The following is a 17,821-nucleotide window of genomic DNA, read 5'->3' as shown; positions in this document are numbered from 1 at the left end:
TTTGATGTTCTGACGAAGCAGTAACATCTTCAGCTCTCTTGACAGGGGGTGGCAGAGCTGTCAGGAGTCATCTCTCCTATAAAGACAGGTTGAGAAATTTGGGGCTGTTCACCCTGGGGAAGAGAAGACTCCAGGGAGACCTATAGCACCTTCTGGTACCTAAAGAGGGCTACAAGAAAGGTGGAGAGGGACTTTTAACAAATGCATGTAGTGATGAGACAAGGGGGAATGGCTTTGTACTGAAAGAGGGTAGATTTAAGTTTAGATATTAGGAAGGAATTCTTTCTTGTGTGTGTGGCACTGGAACAGGTTGCTCACAGAGGTTGTGGATGCCCTGTCCCAGGAAGTGTTCAAGGCCAGGTTGGATGGGACCCTGAGCAACTTGGTCTAGTGGAAGGTGTTCCTGCCCATGGGAAGGGTGTTGGAACTTGATGATCTTTAAGGTTCCTTTCAACTCAAACCATTTTTGATTCAGGCAGAGTCCTGGAGTTGGCAAAGATCCCTTGCTCTGCTTTGCTCACTTGAGCACCAGCTGTGAGCCAGACAAGCATTTCATAGCTGCTCTTAGGCTACACTTGCTGCAACATCCCTGAGGCTGCTGGAGGGTGGCATTGGAAGTGAGCCTGGTCACAGCCTCAGTTTCACAGGACGACTGTGAAATGCTTTTTCCCAGTTCGTCAGGACTCAATCCACCAATATTTTTACTTCTGAGTGTCCCTCATTGGTAAAAAACCCAATTTGTGTAATTCTCTGAATGTCTTGAGCAGAAAATTTCAGTTTCCTGTAGCTAGATTTTTCCAAATAAACCCTTTGCAGCTGTGACAGTAGACTATCGTATTTCAGGGTAAGGATATGAGTCCATAAAATAATATGATAATTTTGGAGCTTTGCACTTTGAAGCAAGAAGAACTTATCTTTTGCTTTAGAAAACTCTAGGATGTCTGTCAGCTAAGATCAGATTTATTAGGTTTTTTTCCCAACTCTGACCCTATTAAGTTTCCTTCTTAAATGTTTGTTTTGCTGGGATCTGGCTGTTGTCAATCCTAGACTATTACAGTGGAGACTACTATCTCTTTGATCTCCAGAATGAAAAGTTAGTCTCATAGCATGTTAAAACCCCTTTCTCCTTCTCTTTAATCTGTCGAGCCATGCCCTGAAAATGAAAGATATTAGTGAGGTTTCTATCAGCTTTTGTACTTAATTCAGTGCAGAAAGCATTTGTAGCATGTAGGGAGGGGAAAGAACCTGTTTGTTTAGGCCCTCTGCTATCCTGTGCAGATTTGTGGAAGGAGCCAGTGAAGGGATGCTGTCGTAACATTAAGCCAATGTCAGTTTCACAGTCTTTGACAGGCTTTCAAGGATGAGATTAGAATTGAAAATGAGTGTTAGATGCTGGGTACCTGCTTAGGAAGGGTCAGGAATCTGTTTGAAGGGAGATTGTCTCCTGTTTGTTTAAAAAAATGGCATTCAGGAGACTTGTTATCCTGTGAAACACTGGTCTGGATTATGTCAGAGCCTGGTTGTCAAAAGGAGACCAAATGGTTTTGCACTGGCCTTGTGCTCTACAGGCACCTCTGTCTACAAATTCAGGAAGGGAACAGATGATGGTTTGTTGTTGTCAAGGGCCCTCCCCAGGCTCTTCACCGCCTGCTACTTTTCCTTCCAGGTTCCCAAGGGCTTTTCAAGCATTCAGCTCTTTGAAGAAGGAGTTCCCGGAGCTCTCTGGGTACTGTCACTGCGTGGACAGCCTGGGGAGGGAGTTGGCAGACACTGGTAAGTGCCCTCTGGAATCTAATCCTTTAATTTGGGTGCTGTTGAAATCTCAAGGGGAAGGATAAATAACAAGTATCAGTCTTCAGATTCATTTGAAACTTCAGTTTCATTCTTACCAGTGGTAAGACCACTGTGACCAGTGCAGTGTCCGTGGGAAAGGTTGGAGCTCACTAATGAAATCCTACCCTTTGTAGCAGCACTCCAGTCAGTAACAAGTGGAGTGGCTGCCTAGGAGCTAATCCTGTCCTTTTTGTGATGGTGGAATAGGATTTCTGAATGACCAGCTTCTACCAAGCTAGAAGGTTGTGTCATATTCAATATGTCCAGTTAACAATTACAGGAGAATATAAAGGCCCTGGAGAATGAATTCTTTCTTCTTGGTCAGGTAAAGTCATAGAATGGTTTGGGTTAGAAGAAACCTTTAAAGAATATCTAGTCCAACCCCATTAACATGTACAGGGACATCGGATGATTCTTCTTCTGCTCTCATAGCCTCAGGATACCTTTTAGACATCTTAACAGTTGATGGGATGCTTCAGAAGAAAGAGTGAGGTTTTTATTCCCTCAAGGAGGAATGAGAACATTGAGAACTGAGAACTTCTAGAACTTCCTTAGATACTGTGGTTTTAATTATTTTTTTAAATGGGGAAAAATGCAAAGGACAATAGCTTAAAATTTAGATGATAGACAAGAACTTCAACATTTAGTTCCCAGAAGGGAGAGAAGTTCTCAAAAAATCCTGTACACTCAGGAAAACTACTGAACATCTCAGTTTTTAGTGCGCAACTGAAATAACCAGGAATTCGTTTTGGTAGTATCAGTTCTCAAGTTCCATCAATTCCTTTACTACAGAATGAGCCTAACAAAACCACAGCATACAGCCAGTTACAGGATGTTCCTCTTGATTTTTTTAGGGTTACGCAGTATAACTTCCCATTTGGCCTGCTTAGAACACTGGTTTTCTTTTTTCTTGATAGTCTCCCAGCTCTGCTGCTCTGATACATACCAGGTGACTTCTGTCTTAAAACCAGGCTCTGTGCTAAAGGTCTGTCTTTCCCAGGCTTGGAACTGCTGCTTGATGAAGTTTACGACACAGTTTTCTCTGAGGCAGAGCCCGCCCGCACATTCTTGGAGACCAGCATCTATCGGATCCTGCAGAGGCGGTTCCTGGGGGTTCAGTTGGCCACTTCTGGCAAGTTCAGGTGTAAGTAGCACCCAGGGGATGCCGTATAATAAAAGGTGACAGTTTGGGAGCTTATGTGTGACAGCTGCTGTTGGGAAGAGTTGTTTTAGGAGTTTCTTGCTCTAAAAGTATGTAATATCACAGTTTCAATACAAGAATCAAGGACTGTGAATTGCAGATGGCTTTTATCCTCTGCCCTGTACATTCTTACCAGCAGATTGTACCTGATCAATGCTTTCCCATGCATTTCAAGTTCACAATAGTTGAAATCCCACAAACTCTCTGTATCTCTTGCCCTGAGATTATGGAGATGGATCTGATGATTTATTAAATTAAAAGCCTGAGAAAATGCTCCCTAATTTATGTTGGTACTCTCAGAAACAGGAAGGATCTTACCCTGACCACAACATACTCCATTCCCAGGAGGCTGCACAAGTGTTTGTAGTGCCTTAGCCAGCAAGGCTGAACTTCTGGATCTGCCCTTGGGCCCAATCCTTCCATTATCAGGGCAGGCACAGCCTACAGGCTGTGAATTCTGCAGGACAGGAGGTCAGGTACCTGCTCTTTCCTACACCAGAGCCCAAGAAAACTGCCTTGGCTGGGGAGAATTTGAAACCCCTCCTTGATACGTCATCCTCCCACCAAAACTCCTCTGACTCTTCTGTCTGACCCTTCCTAAGGAGTTGCATAACCCGAAATATTAAGCAGATACTGATGTCAGTCTTCTGGCCACGTAGTCACACAGTTTTTCTGGTTTTGGCACAAGCTGATCGTTCTGGGGAGTCTGAAAAGCACCTTCCTCCTCCTACTGCACAGTGGTTTTGGCCGAGCTCTGACTGTAGCTGGGTCTGTCAGCACAGACGAAGCTGTAACAGCCACAAGATGGAGATGTGACCCTGTTCATCAGCCACCAAGGGGGTGCTCTGGTGTCTTACCCAGCTCTCACACCACCACCTGAAGCCTCTCACTGTCAGACTCCCTTGATGAGCAGGTTGCTCTGATATGATGCTCTCACTACCTCAAACTGATAGCAAGGTGTATCTGGAAAGCTCTTGAAAGTGAGAATGTTTAGACTGTAGAATTTCAGTTTTATATAAACAAGCAGAATTTCTGTTGGAAGATGAAAGTCTTGTATTGGAGAGATCATACCCCATAAAATTTGCTTTTTGAATTTTTGGTGTCTCTACCATTAAGGCCAGTTTGACAGGAATAGGCCCTTCATATCCATGCAGAGGGAAATAAAGAAATGGGGTGGTCCCAGCCCAAATCGCCAGTCTGGTGCAGATCTGTTTGCAGCAGCAGTGTCTCATTCTCTTCAGAAACAATGATGATTCCTTTCAAATCAGTCCCCCAAGCTGCACATCTGTCTCTGTTGATAAACTTTGCTTTTGCATTAAGGGCTATATCTGCCCCTGGGAAAGATGCTGCTGCTCTGCCTATCTGCAGCTAAGGCTGAAAAATGTGCTGAGGTTCTATCTTCTGTTTAGTTTTCAGAAATGAATACCTGCAGTAGGAAACCCTGGGGGAAATTCTCCAGGGGGAAAAAAGAGGATGGAGGAGTTGCATTTTGAGCTGGTACTTGAAATATCACTGGAAACAATCAGGAAATTAAACTTTGTTTTTTTCTATTTTTTTTTTCATCCCAAATAGGCAAACAATGGAATCAACACAGAGATGGCTCTGAAAGTTTAAGCTTTCCCTCCTTAACACTTACTGCTTTTCTTACAGGCCCCTCGAAGTGTGAGGCTGAGCGTTTTGCAGCCCTGCGCTACCAGCACCCCTATGTGCCATCCTGTGCTGCTGATGGCACCTACGAGCCCCTGCAGTGCCAGCAGGGAGAACTGTGCTGGTGTGTGGATACCAAGGGCCAAGAGGTCCCAGGCACAAAGAGACGAGGACAACCACCAGCCTGTGGTAGGTATGAGGTTTGGAAAAGGAAAAATGAGCCCATATCTTGGCATCCGTGGAAAGAAACCCAAAGGATCAGCTCCTTTCTCACTTCTGATGGGTTCTGGCATTCAAAATGTGAGATCCTCAATCGTCCCTGGGGTTGAGTCACATTATAATAAACTATTAAATGTCGTATTCTTTTTATTTTCCTTTCTCAAAGAAAAGTTTTGCTTACAGCAAAGCTTTTCTTTGGAGCCCTGATATCTGTCTCTTGACTCCAGAAGCTGGGACCTTAAGTCAGAATATTTGGGATAATATAAGAAAACCAGTGATGGTGTTTTAGGGTTTTACCTCTTTTCCTGGTGAAAGGCTGTGGAATTTCTAAGTCATTTCCCACTCTGAGCATTCTTTTCCCATCTCTGTCTTTGCATATTTTGCCATGAAAACTGCCAAATCCAGTAAAAAAACACCCAAGAAACAATTCAGAAAAGGTGTATGGGTTTGGGCTTTGAGAGATTCCACAGAGAATACACCGTCAAATCAGTGCCCCAAATGGAAATGACAGCAAAAATGTCCAAGGGCCGGAGGGGAGGAGGAGAGTTAAAAAACTTCACTCTGAAGTGCACTACCTAAATATTCAGGATTGCACTGGAGGGCTGGGGCACAGGATCTTAATGCGGGGGCTGCCTCTGGGGAGAGTGAATTGCTCTGTCTGTGAGACACAGCTTCACCACTCAGCTAGGGAAGGAAGAATCTGCCCTGGGTGTCACGGCTCCAAGTGCTCAGAGCACTCTGGGCACAGATAGGCTTACTGTGAAATGAAAATGTTAGTGTGCCTCCGAGGCTGATCACCAAGGATATTGCGAGGGAACCTCTGAGAGGCCTCCCCATATGCTGGGACTGGTTGTTTTCTCTTTGAATGTGCTTTGCTGAGCCCTCCTGATAATTTTTGTGTGAGGGGAGAGGGGGGACAATGACTTGAGGCTCTTTGCAGCTTTTTTTGGCAGACTCAGGAAATTTCAGCAGGGAAAAATTTCTGCAGAGGTTTTGCAGATTAACTCCTGAGGAGGTATTTCATGAGGATATAGCTGTAGTCTGTTTCAGACACCTACATGCCATATGCATGTCTCCAACTCTGCTCTGATTTATTTCATGTTCAAAAAACATGTAGATGTGGAACTTAGGGATGTGGTTTAGTTATGGACCCGGCAGTGCTTGGTTAGTGGCTGGACTCAATAATCTTACAAGTCTTTTCCAGCCTTAATGACTCTATGATTCTTTAATGTCTTCAGCTCTCACACTCAGCACCGTGAACACTGGAGGAGCCAGAGCTGTAGGTGTGGGCAGCATGTGAGGTACTCACATCACCTGGGGCACAAGGCAGCCCTGCTAAGGGACGTGCTGCTTTTTAGACCTTTTGCAGTACATTCATCCCAGCAGTGCTTTTGTGTTTATTCTTTCTCCCTCTGCTTTGCTTTGATTCAGCAGTGAGTAAGAGGGGAGAGTGTTTATGACCCATGATCCTACATTTGTTTCAAATTACCATTCCTGTGGAATTGTGGCTTACACTAACTTTGGTCCTCTAAGAAATGTTCTTCATCCCTCTGACCATAAGCCAACATTGAAAAAAGAAGGGGCCCGTCCTACAGAAAGGGCATTTACAAAAGAACTTCTTGGAGGGGACCCTGAGCCCCTGTCAGGAACTGTGGAGCAGGACAAGGATACAGAAGGAGGAGCGAGAAAGATGTTGATCACAGAATGTCAGATTTCTTGCTTATCTATTTGAGCAGCTTTTTACATTTCCGGCTTTTATCCTTACTATCAACAGGATTTATGACTGCTTTATCATATTGCCTGGTCATGGAATAAATGGATATGGAGCGGGGAGCCCAAGGGAGGATGTGCTGGAGCAGGCTAAAGCTGTCTTGTCCCCTACAGGGACAGCAATGGTGCATTAGGAAAAGTGTGAGAAACATGGAAGAAACACATAGCTTCCATATACCCTTCTGCAGGCAGGAAGAGCCCCAAACTGGAGGCTGAGCTCAGATCATTGTGTTCAACCCTCTCATATGGCGTTATCTTCCAGGGATTTGCCCAATTGTCTTTTAATCTTTTATAATTTCTAGCACTCTCTGGCAATAAATTCCATGATCATAATTATATGCTCTACATCTGGACTTCTATGTATTGTGAGAAATACTGAATAGCAATTGTCTACTGCAAATGATGTGGAGAATTCTGGTTTTTAAAAACCTTTATCATAGTTTTTTTTTTTGTCCAAGCTGAATGAACTCTCCTATTGGAAAAGGTGTTCTGCCCTCAAAATATTTTTGCCTCCCTTCTATGTAGTTCTGCTACTTTTCCATCCATTCTCCATAATTTTGCTACTTTTCAAGGAAGGGTCACTGTGGCACGTGAGTCAAGCTGCTGCATACACTCCACAGATCCAGTCAGTGCCATAAACATCCTGTGTATTTGATTCTCAGTGTCTTTATATTTACCAAGTCGATATCTTTTTAGCCTTAAGCTTGGTCCTTCTTCAGTGATGTGTTGCATCCTAACTTTGAGCCATTGCTGCCTGTGTATGAATCCACAGATGGGGCTGGATGCAGCTACACCTGTGACAGAGCTCAGTCCGGGATATGGGTGTCCAGGGCCACTCTTGGTCCCCTTAATACCGACATTTGACTGTTTTTGTTGAAATCTTGCATTTTTTCCCTTAGAGCCTGTCTCTGAATGCCATGGTCCTTAGCAGTCAATTACTGTTTATTTTAACAACTTTTTTTCGCTATAAAAATGAAGGTCTAGTTAGGAAACCTTCATAAATTCCTCATTAGTGGGCATTGGTCAAAAAACCTTTGTTCTTCTGCAGTTCAATTCTCATTTCTGGGTTCCCGTATTGCCGCTGCATCATCAGAGGTTTTCTTTAGCAGCAGTCATCCTACCAGAGAGTTAAAGTATTTGGAAAATCTTTGTTCTTTCAGCCACAGAAATGAGAATGAGGATGTTTTTTTACATTGGGAAGCAATAGAACCTGCAGAGCAGAGAATTCGGGTGTGGGGAAGGAGTGTTTCCTTTCATTTTATGTCTCGACTGGAGAATTTTATTTACATGCCACATACAATAAGAGTTCAAATTTTCTTGTCAGTGTGCATGATGCATAGTTGAGAAGCAAGTTAATATACACTTTTGGGTTGTTTCTGCCCTGGATGCTTGAAGGAGAGCAATAGAGTTGCAGGTCTTGAAGGTTCTGAAATTTGCCTTTTTTTTTTTTTTTAATCTTTCTTTAGGTGAAGAACAAAGATGCATGTCTGAGAGGCGACAGGCCTTGACGAGGCTCTTTTATGGCCCTGCCGGGTACTTCAGTCAGTCCAATTTGTCTTTCAAGCCAGATAAACAGTCAGAAAAAACAGATGGCTTTTCAAGACCCTGCCCTCCTTCCTTCAAGGAGCTGTTTCTGGACTCTGGATTGTCATCCTCAGTTGCACAAAGCCTGTTTGTCAGCCAGACTTCTGGGCTGGAAAGTACCCTTAGTGATGCCATCACGGGAATGTTCCCATCAAGGGAACTGGCTCAAGTGGCACTGCAATTTACTGCCAATCCAAAGCGCTTCCAAGAAAACCTCTTTGGAGGAAGGTTCTTGAAGAATTTGATCCAGTTTAACTTTACAGGGGCACTTGGCACTAGTGGGAAATACAGCATTGGCCAATTTTTCCTACAGGAGGATGTGTCAGAGAGGGATGATGTTCAAGGTTTTCTGGAGTCAGCTGAGACATTTGCATCAGAGGTATCAAAGGGGAACTCCATTTTGAGTAAACCTCTTGTAGGCAGCTTTGGCCAAACAGTAACTCTACAGGACAATCAGAATAGGATGAAATTCCTTTCTTCTGTTCTGGAACTACCGGAATTCTTTACTTTTCTTCAACAAGTGATTTCTGTCCCCAGAGATGTTGCTGAAGATTTAGGTGAGGTGGTGAAACTAGCACTGGGATCTAAAGACTGTGGAGAGGAGCCAAAGGACCTTTTTGTTCCAACGTGCACCAAGGAGGGGAGGTATGAAGAAGTTCAGTGCTATGCAGGAGAGTGCTGGTGTTTGGACTCTTCAGGTAAGGAAGTTCCAGGCTCAAGACTTCAAGGCAAACGTCCAAGGTGTCCCACTGATTGTGAGAAGCAAAGGAGAAACCTGCAAAACCTGAAGCAAAGTCTGCCTGCGGGATCAGATCTTTTTATTCCCTCTTGTAGCAAGGATGGAGACTTTCTGCCACTCCAGTGTTATGGGAGGAATTGCTTCTGTGTTGATTTGAACGGCAAGACTATTCCAGGAATAAGGGGAAGTGCTGGAAAGCCAATGCAATGTAAGTCTTAGGGACTGGGAATTTAAAGATGCTTTCTTTTGTGTTGGAATTTCATGATTCTTTTTTCATATCTGATTATATCTGGCAATATATGGATGATGTATACAAATGATATTGTCTTCTAACAGGAAAACAAGTCTGCTTTACAGTAGCAGAGGAATAGTGGGAAATACACTGTGTATTGCTATTCTGTCTTAAAGATGGTCAGTGTGTAGGGGAGGCATGCTTAAGACAGAGGAGTCTGAGGTCTCACCTTGTTAAGGAGTGTGTTGTTGGCCTGTGTCTCTACCTAAGTGTGTAGCTGGTGTGTGTGACATCCATGGTGCCCATGAGACATGGATCATCTCTGTAACCAAATGTGACCCCTGATGAGTGAAAAATGCCTTTTACTTCCAGGACCGAGTCACCTGTCACTGGCTTGTCTTTGCCTGAGAACTAAAGAGGTTCAGTGCCTTAAACCAAGAATCTATTCCCCCCAGTAAGAACTACAGGCACCTAATGTACTCACATATTTTTAAAAATCACGTCTGTGTACATCTTTCAGGGCTCATGTCCCTTTGAAAATCTTACACTGTAATATAATTAAGCCCTGTTAGCAACGGGCCAGGAATGTTGTCGTTAATGCTGACATGAGTGACCTTGTTGTAGTAGTGGTGTTCATTGTACTAGAGGAGTAGGGGTATTGTATGTCTTCAGTGCATTCATAAGACATACTGTGCATGTTTTTTCTTTTCCCCAGGCCCAAGTGCTTGCCAAGTAACAGCTGGTCAGGAGTTTCTAAAGGCTGTGAAGCTCCTGTTGACAGATCCAAGTGCTGTGTCCCAGCTCTCCAGCATTTACCTCCCGCAGTGTGATGGGGAGGGTGCCTGGAGGCAGGTGCAGTGCAGTGGCCCTCCTGAGCAAGCCTTCGACTGGTATGAAAGGTGGATTGCAGACAACAATGAAGGCAAACCCCTGCCCATTGCTGATCTATTAAGCATCATAGCTGGATATAAAGAGGCATCCTCTAAAGGCTTTCCAGCTTTTGTTAAAGCTTTGTATGAGGCTGGGCACCAGAATGTGTTTCCGGCATTCGCCATGTATTCCACCTTTGCGGATCTCCCCCCTGAAGTGTTGGAAGGAAACTTGACCAGTGGATCTCAGAACGTTTTACTGGATCCATATATGTTCTGGCAGCTTCTGAATGAGCAACTAACCTATTACCCAGGATCCTATACTGATTTCAGTGCTCCGTTAGGCCACTTTGAACTTCGTGATTGCTGGTGTGTTGATAGCAAGGGAGCAGAGCTGCAAGGAACAAAGGCGGGAGTGAACCAAGTTCCTGCATGTAAGTCACAATTTTTGGTTTTTAAGTAGTACCATTTGTGGTCTTTTATGCCACAAGAGAGAAGCAGATGACAATAACTTGTCAGAAAGATCATCATTACTGACATTATTGGACATCAGAGGTGGGGTAAGTAATTTCTGGTAAATAAGTGGTGCCTCAGCTTTGGGCATAAGGAGGAATAAAGTTCGTATCAAGTTTGTGTAGCTTTTATTATACTTACAATACTTTTGCAGAAGTTAGTTGGCCAGATGGCAAAGGACACTTTGAAGTTAGAAAGTTTGAAGAGTTGTATGGAAAATTCAGGATTACACTGTGATGTAAATGACTTTCAAGAATGCCTTAAAATGAAGAAAGAGGTATTTTCTTTACTGATTCCTACTATGTGGTCAAGAGTAATGGATATCCCCTAGAAGTCACTAGGAGAAGAGTGAGGCCAGCACTGAAATTTGGTGATCCCTTTGCCTAGACACCTCCACTCAAGCTGCTGGGCCCTCTTTGGTGTTACTTCAGCAGAGGACCTATATTATAAATGTCATCACTGAAATCATTCTCAGCACATAATATTTTCCACCTGTGAGGAAGAGACAGGATGATGAACAGCAAACTGCTGCAAATTCCAGTTCTGTGGGCAGGTGGGGAATAAAGATGGTGAAGCAGATGAGCAGAGTTATTTTGGAGGAGCAGCTTTCATGGAGCTGGTTTGGTGTGTTGAAATACCCTTTCTGAATCAATAGATGTATGGAGAGAACAGGCGAAGTGTCAGCTGCCACTCTGGACCCCAGGGATATAACTTCATTTTCCTTTCTGACCTCTGATTATCCACATTTTTGTATGGCAGCAGCCAAGGGAATGTTTTGTAGACACATATTAACTCTCTTTATACCCATGAGAACTTAGCTTAAAATCATGAGGCCTTTGGCCCAGAACTTGGAGAGTGGGCAGTTCCTGGTACTCTCAGACTCCTGCTGTTAAATAGCTAAGCACTGACAAGTCTCCTTTGCTTGCTTCATTATGCAACTCAAAACTGAGCGAGTGCAGAAGGAAGTAGATGATGCTAATTAAAAGACCAGCTAGTTTTCACATGAAAGGTGTTAATATACCTTTGCTTTCACAGGTCATGGTATATGTGAAGGTGTTAAGCAGAAAGCCTTGAGATTTATGGAGGAGGCAGAGCAGCTCATCTTAGCCTCAAATGGTTCCTACTTTGCTTTTGGAGAGAGCTTCCTGCTGGGGAAGGGGGTGCAGCTCACAGACAGGGACCTGCTGCGCTCTGCTCAGCCCTACGAGTCACAGGCGCTGGTCTCTGAAAAGCTGCGCTCGGGCAGTGACTCTGCTCTCCAACTGGCTGCATGGTCAGGTAGGTGAAAGGGGATGAGAGCTTGCTTAAATGGAGTCGTGCCCAGGATCTGAGCAAGAGTACTTGATGTCAAATGCAACTTTGCTGAAAAACAGTTGCAACTCAGCAGGTGTAATTAATCAGTGTCATTAACCTACCAACCCAAGAGCTGATTTCAGTTGTGTCATATGTATGACACAATGCAAACATAAAATCTGGGCACTTACCAGCCTTTATGTACTTGGAAAATTATTAATTTTTATTCTGAAGTACAAGGGACATTCAGCATTTTGCAAACATGTGCATTTAAAATATCCTGTATTGGCCACTAACAACTTTCTTTTACTTCTGTTTTATAGTCCTGCACTTCTATTGGCAAACTCACTTTTCTTCAAAACGTTCTGCTGGGGAAGCAGCACAACTGGGATTTCTGCCTTACATCCCACAGTGTGATGGCCTGGGAAACTGGGAGCCAACTCAGTGCTATGAGAGCACAGGTGAGCAATTCCCAGAAAGATACTCTGTGCTGTCTGAACAAATCAAAACAGGGAAGAATTCTAACAAAAAACTGGAAAACCAGGATTCTTGCAGACAAACTAGAGAAAGGTGAAGTGGTCTGCAAGGTGTGTGGAAAATTGACTAGAGTGAAGGACTCAAGTGGCAGCTCATTGGGGCTCAAAAATTACTAGATATTCAGTTGCTAGTTGCTAGCTGTGTTCCTTGGAAGTCATTCCAGGGGCTGGTATAGCTTAATGTCTTCATTCATGACCAGGGTGATGAGATGGAGTGCACCCTCAGCAAGTCTGTGGATGATGCCAAATTTCTTGGAGTAGACGATATGCTTCAGGATAGGGCTGCAGTGGGGGAGTCTCACCAGCGCTGCTACATTTCCATTCTCACCACTGCTCTCTGGTGTGGTCTACTTATCCCTGGACAGCAGAGTTAACTGTGACTTAGGTTTACTGGCCCCTTTCTGTAATGCTGCTGAGGTTGAAAATCTTTCCAGTATGCAACAAAGCATACTGAAATACATAATCTAAAATAAAGCTGCTTTTCTTCCCTGGCCAGGTCACTGCTGGTGTGTGGATGAGAGAGGAAGTTATGTCATGGATTCCTTGGTCTCACGCTCAGCAGAACTTCCCAAATGTCAGTTGGTTTTTCTTCCTAAATATTCGTCTTTACTTGGTCTTCCAAACATTAATACTTATTGAAAATTCTAGTATGATGTGCATGAAGTTAGGCTTGCTTCTACACTGCAAGAAAAGAAAATGGAATTTTATTTTTATTTTGCTAATTAATTTAATTTCATTATGTGTGATTTTGGCTTGCATGATTTGAGAGCGGCCCCTCTACTGTTGGTGGCCCTGCCTGAGCAGGGAGATTGAACAAGTTGCCCAGCCAGATGTCTCTAGATGTCCCTTCCAACCTCAGCCATTCTGTGGTTATCTAACACAGACCAGGAATTCCCTGCCTGAGACTGTAGTAGAGCCTATTGCAGATGTGTGAAGGAGATGGTGATGTACCCCTTTCTCTTGCTTAGGTCTCAGAACTTGATTTTATTTTAATATTAATATATCTTTTGCCTCTTACAGGCCAGACTTCATGTCAGCGAGCTCGAAACAATGCCTTAATTTCCGGCTGGCGACAGAGCAGCTCAAAGCTAGTTGCCTCTGCAGCTGATCTCTTCATCCCCAACTGCCTTGAGGTGATTTAACATGACTGAGGGAGGAAGCAGTTTTGCTTACAGCATGTCAGAGTCACATACACTTTTCGGTCCATGCTCCTTAAGCAACCCTTGTGCATTTCTATTAAACTGATAGAAAAGGCTAAGACAAAACTAACAGCAGGCATTGCCCTGCCGAAAGCAGAACTTAAGTAGTTTTAAGATGACTACCGGGAATAGGAAGCTCTGCCTCTGCCCAAGATTCCCTCCAACAGGTTGGCTGTGCCTGGTGCTTTTGCCGAACTGTGCTTGAAAGGCACCCCTTAACGGACTGACATCTGGGGGCTCTTTCTTCCTGAGCTGTGAGAGAATGACAGAGTGAGAGGGAGCTGGATGCAGATATCCCAAAATAGACTCCATGATGCTTTTAAATCGAGGCAGTGAGCAGGATAGAGCTGGGCAAGGGACAGACATTTTATATAATCAAGTCATTATCTTATAAAGCATGTAATAATTTTGGTTGCAAAAGGCCACAAAGATCATCAAGTTCAACTATTACCCCAGCATTGCTGAGTCTACCACTGAACCATATCTTTAAGCACCACATCTACACATTTTTTGAACACATTTCAATCCAGGATTTGGCCAGAACTTTATTGCAAAGGGCTTTTAGTTGGCATCCTGCTTAATGGTTGGACTCAATGATTTTAGAGGTCTTTTCCAACCTAGATAGTTCTTACTCCTCTCAGGGGCTGGCCTGTATATTAAATAAGGTAGACTGTATATTATGTTTCTTTTCAATGGCTTATATTAATGGACAAATATAAATACAATCAAACATTTTAACTGATCTTTGGGATGTGGATTTTGGCATTTCTGTATATTAAAATGCATTGCTCCGCAATGACATGTTAATGATTTTTTCTAGACAGGAGAATACTCAGTGCTACAGAGATCAGACACAGATATTTGGTGTGTGGATCCTGCATCAGGAGAAATATTTCAGCGTGGCAGCAAAGCCTTGGATGGCAGTTCTGAGTGTGAGTAAAGCTTTGCCTGCTGCCTCTGGTGCTTGTGGAGATGCCTCATGCTTATCAGCATGTGTGCTTTCCTTTTCAGAATGCTGCCTGTGAAACATGGAAGGCTTGTAGTTTAATTCCTCAGTGGTACAGCACATACCAATGTCAACATTGAAAGGGTACCAAAATAATTACCCCTTCCTTTCATAACACCAGAAATGAAACAGTCTAGACAAACTGATAAACAGCCTTCTATGCATTTTTTGCCTTCCATTTCTTACCACCATAGAAAATTCTTTGGGCTTGTGGATGAGTTTTCTAAGGCAGTAAATCCTGAACAGTGGGAACTGGGCCACTTGCAGACAAATTCCATTTGGTATGGTCCACAACCACTTTATGGTATGCAATTAGACCATTAGTACCTTTTTATTGTCTTAAAATAAAGACAAAGAACTGTCGAAGTCTCATAGGAGATGGTTGATTCAAAAAGTTGAGCTGTCTGTATATGTTGAGATGCTCTGTTGGAGCCTGTGCCCTGGCTCTGCTCTTCTGCACAGTACAGGCAGCCCAAGAGCCTACAGTTCTGCTGTGCTTGATCGGTACTTCTTTAGCTAGTGGTTTTCTGCAAACAAAATTAGTAAGAACAACACTATCTTGAGTTCAGATTGAACGTTTTTGATCTTCTTGTCAGGGGGTGGTTCTGCTTGCTCATGTCCGTGTTTTCTGTGTTTGTGGGAGACCATAAATACTGCTGTTTCATGGCTAGTTTTTTTTTCCTTCCAGTTTTGTAAATGTGTAATTGGGACATATTAACTATTTTAAAATGTAAATGATGACATTATTACATTTAAGATTACCTTGATCAAAAATTTTTGCTAAAAATTTGGGGGATTTTTTACCTTTTAAATATCGGCATCTAAATAATACTCTGTCAAATTTATGGCAAAAACCCCCAGCATTTTTCAGCTACTTTATTGATGTAAAGCCATATAACTTGGACTGTAGTCTTTAGAAAAAAAAGTGGGTTTTTTTCTTGTGAAGGTAAAATTTCCTATTTCTACAATAATTAAAATTATTTATGGTTTCATGATCACTATTTTTTCCTTCTAACAAAACAGTCTGACAGCACTGCTGTTAAAATCTTGTCTTCTCTTCTGTGTCTTGCAATGAATTTCTCACTTTAAAGGCCCCAGTTTCTGTAATATGCTGAAGTCTAAGACTCTCTCCCGAGAAGCTGCCAAAGGATACCTGCCCCAGTGTGAAGGGAAGGATGGGAGTTTCTCACCTGTGCAGTGCAGCCTGGACCAGGGGAGCTGCTGGTGTGTCTTTGGCAATGGAGAGGAGGCACCAGGGACACGAGTACGAGGAGGAAGACCAGCCTGTGCAAGTGAGTTCCTGCTGGAGGCACATTACTTCTGAGCAAATCCAGGCCTGGAACTTAACCCAGATCCTAAATTTTTCCACTCTTTAGTTGTATTTAATCATATTTCTTCAGACCTTTAGAGACTTTTGCTCTAGCAACATGCTTGTCTTTGCCCAGACCTGCCCTGGGCACGTTGTCCAGTTTTCTTCAAGTGCTTTGTCAGGGAAAAAGGAGAAGGGAATGGAACTTTGACTTTTACTTATTCATAAAATTGGTTGAATCAAACCAGTTGAGCTATAAAGTCAGTCTGAACAGCTTGCAGCAAACTTGAAGCTATTCCAGTCTGAGCTGGCTCTGGGATTAAAAATCATTCAGCTGACTAAGATAAAATTTGAAAAATGTTTGCTTCTGCCATTCCAATTCTTGGCTAGTGACAAGAGTTGTGAAATGGATGTGCCAAAACACTACATATTCACAGAGTATTTCCTGCATGACCAGAGCTTTGAAGCACTGGAATTCACTCATGGTTTCCAGTGAGATGTCCATATGGGATGCATTTGGATAAATTTAATTTACAATGGCCTTTATACATCTTCCCATCACTGAAGTGAAGCAAAATTAATTAAACTTTCTACAAGACTATGCTCCAAATTGTAATGATTAGTGGAAACTAGAGAAGTAAAAAGCAAACCTTTATCTGATGTCTGAAGGACCATGCTGTTTCCCATTGTACTTTTGTTAGTGTTGTTTCTTTTCATTTGTTTTGTTTTGGTTTGAGTTTTTTTTTGACAAAAATTTAGGGAAATGAGACAACATAAGAAATTTCTTCAGTTTCCTTTTGTGATTGTACTATATAAAGAACATCACATCCTCATGCTTACCAACCATACAGTACATGTGGCACTTGGGGACGTGGTTCAGTTGTGGGCCTGGCAGTGCTGGGTTAATGGCTGGACTCTATCATCCTACAGGCCTTTTCCAACCTTAATGATTCTACAGTTCTCTGATACAAGCGCCTGATTGTGTCCACCCAACTACATGTAAGATGTTTTGGTGAACTAGGCAGCTACTCAACCAGCTTGAAAGCCACCACCAACACAATTGTCTTTGAACTCTGTTCTATCAGTAGAGAGTTAGGAGGATCAGCTTTTTGAGAAGCCAGAAGGAGAGACCTCATGCTTTTATCTGCCCCATGCTTGTGGTGTTGTCTGGAGATGCCCAACTGAGCTCTGAGGAGATGAGCTCCAGAGAAAACACTGAACTAGTTGTAAATGTTAACCCCTTGATACCTCCTTCTCTCCATGAAAGCTCATTTTCTAGATTTCCTCCTAAATTCCAACAGAATTTGTGGAACATGTTCTAAGGAAGGTGTAGGTGTACCCCAAAACAGGTCTTTAAGATGACTTTGTATTTTGGGTGCATATCTGTTGTTTTTTGGGGTCCTGAAATGCTGTACTTTTCCTCGAGGAAATAGTGACAATGATTAATGACCTTTATTTTTTAAGAGACTCATCTGAGAGGGAGAACTGCTTTGAAAATGTAGTGAAAACCTGGCTTTACTGAAAGCTATTTTGTATTTTCTGCATAGAGATTGAAACAATCTTTAATGTATTTCCTGAATTTCAAAACAGCAATGGAACTTTTCACGGTATACAACTTAGCTATTGTGTAAAAATAAAGGAGGAAAAGTTATTTTTCTCCTCTTATCCAGCCTTATACCTCTTGTCCTGGAAACTACTAATAATAATTCAGGAAAGAGAGTACTGTCTCACTACCTAGGAAATCTTTTCTATCAGAAAAAGAAGCTGTTGTGGTGGGAATATATCATAAACTTCTCCTACATCATCAGAACAGAGAGCTGTAAACAGAAAGTAATAATTCACTGTGCCCAGTACATGCAAGTTTTTCATTA

At 42.8% G+C, this 17,821-nt stretch overlaps 1 protein-coding gene across 1 annotated transcript in view; it reads left to right on the top strand.

The window, feature by feature from the left end:
* Positions 1–17,821, top strand: part of TG (thyroglobulin) — a 149,160-nt gene that overhangs the window by 6,900 nt on the left and 124,439 nt on the right. The window contains exons 6-16 of the mRNA XM_071553809.1: positions 1,667–1,773; positions 2,834–2,977; positions 4,685–4,870; positions 8,137–9,201; positions 9,941–10,528; positions 11,643–11,885; positions 12,224–12,361; positions 12,933–13,010; positions 13,457–13,569; positions 14,456–14,567; positions 15,733–15,933. Of these exons, the coding sequence (XP_071409910.1) occupies positions 1,667–1,773; positions 2,834–2,977; positions 4,685–4,870; positions 8,137–9,201; positions 9,941–10,528; positions 11,643–11,885; positions 12,224–12,361; positions 12,933–13,010; positions 13,457–13,569; positions 14,456–14,567; positions 15,733–15,933 (2,975 nt within the window). The remainder of the gene's footprint in view (positions 1–1,666; positions 1,774–2,833; positions 2,978–4,684; positions 4,871–8,136; positions 9,202–9,940; positions 10,529–11,642; positions 11,886–12,223; positions 12,362–12,932; positions 13,011–13,456; positions 13,570–14,455; positions 14,568–15,732; positions 15,934–17,821) is intronic.

Source organism: Pithys albifrons, chromosome 4 (genome assembly GCF_047495875.1).
Source record: "Pithys albifrons albifrons isolate INPA30051 chromosome 4, PitAlb_v1, whole genome shotgun sequence".
Taxonomy (NCBI): Eukaryota; Metazoa; Chordata; class Aves; order Passeriformes; family Thamnophilidae; genus Pithys; species Pithys albifrons.
The sequence above is the reverse complement of the archived record's forward strand: the minus strand, read 5'-3'. Positions and strand labels throughout refer to the sequence as shown.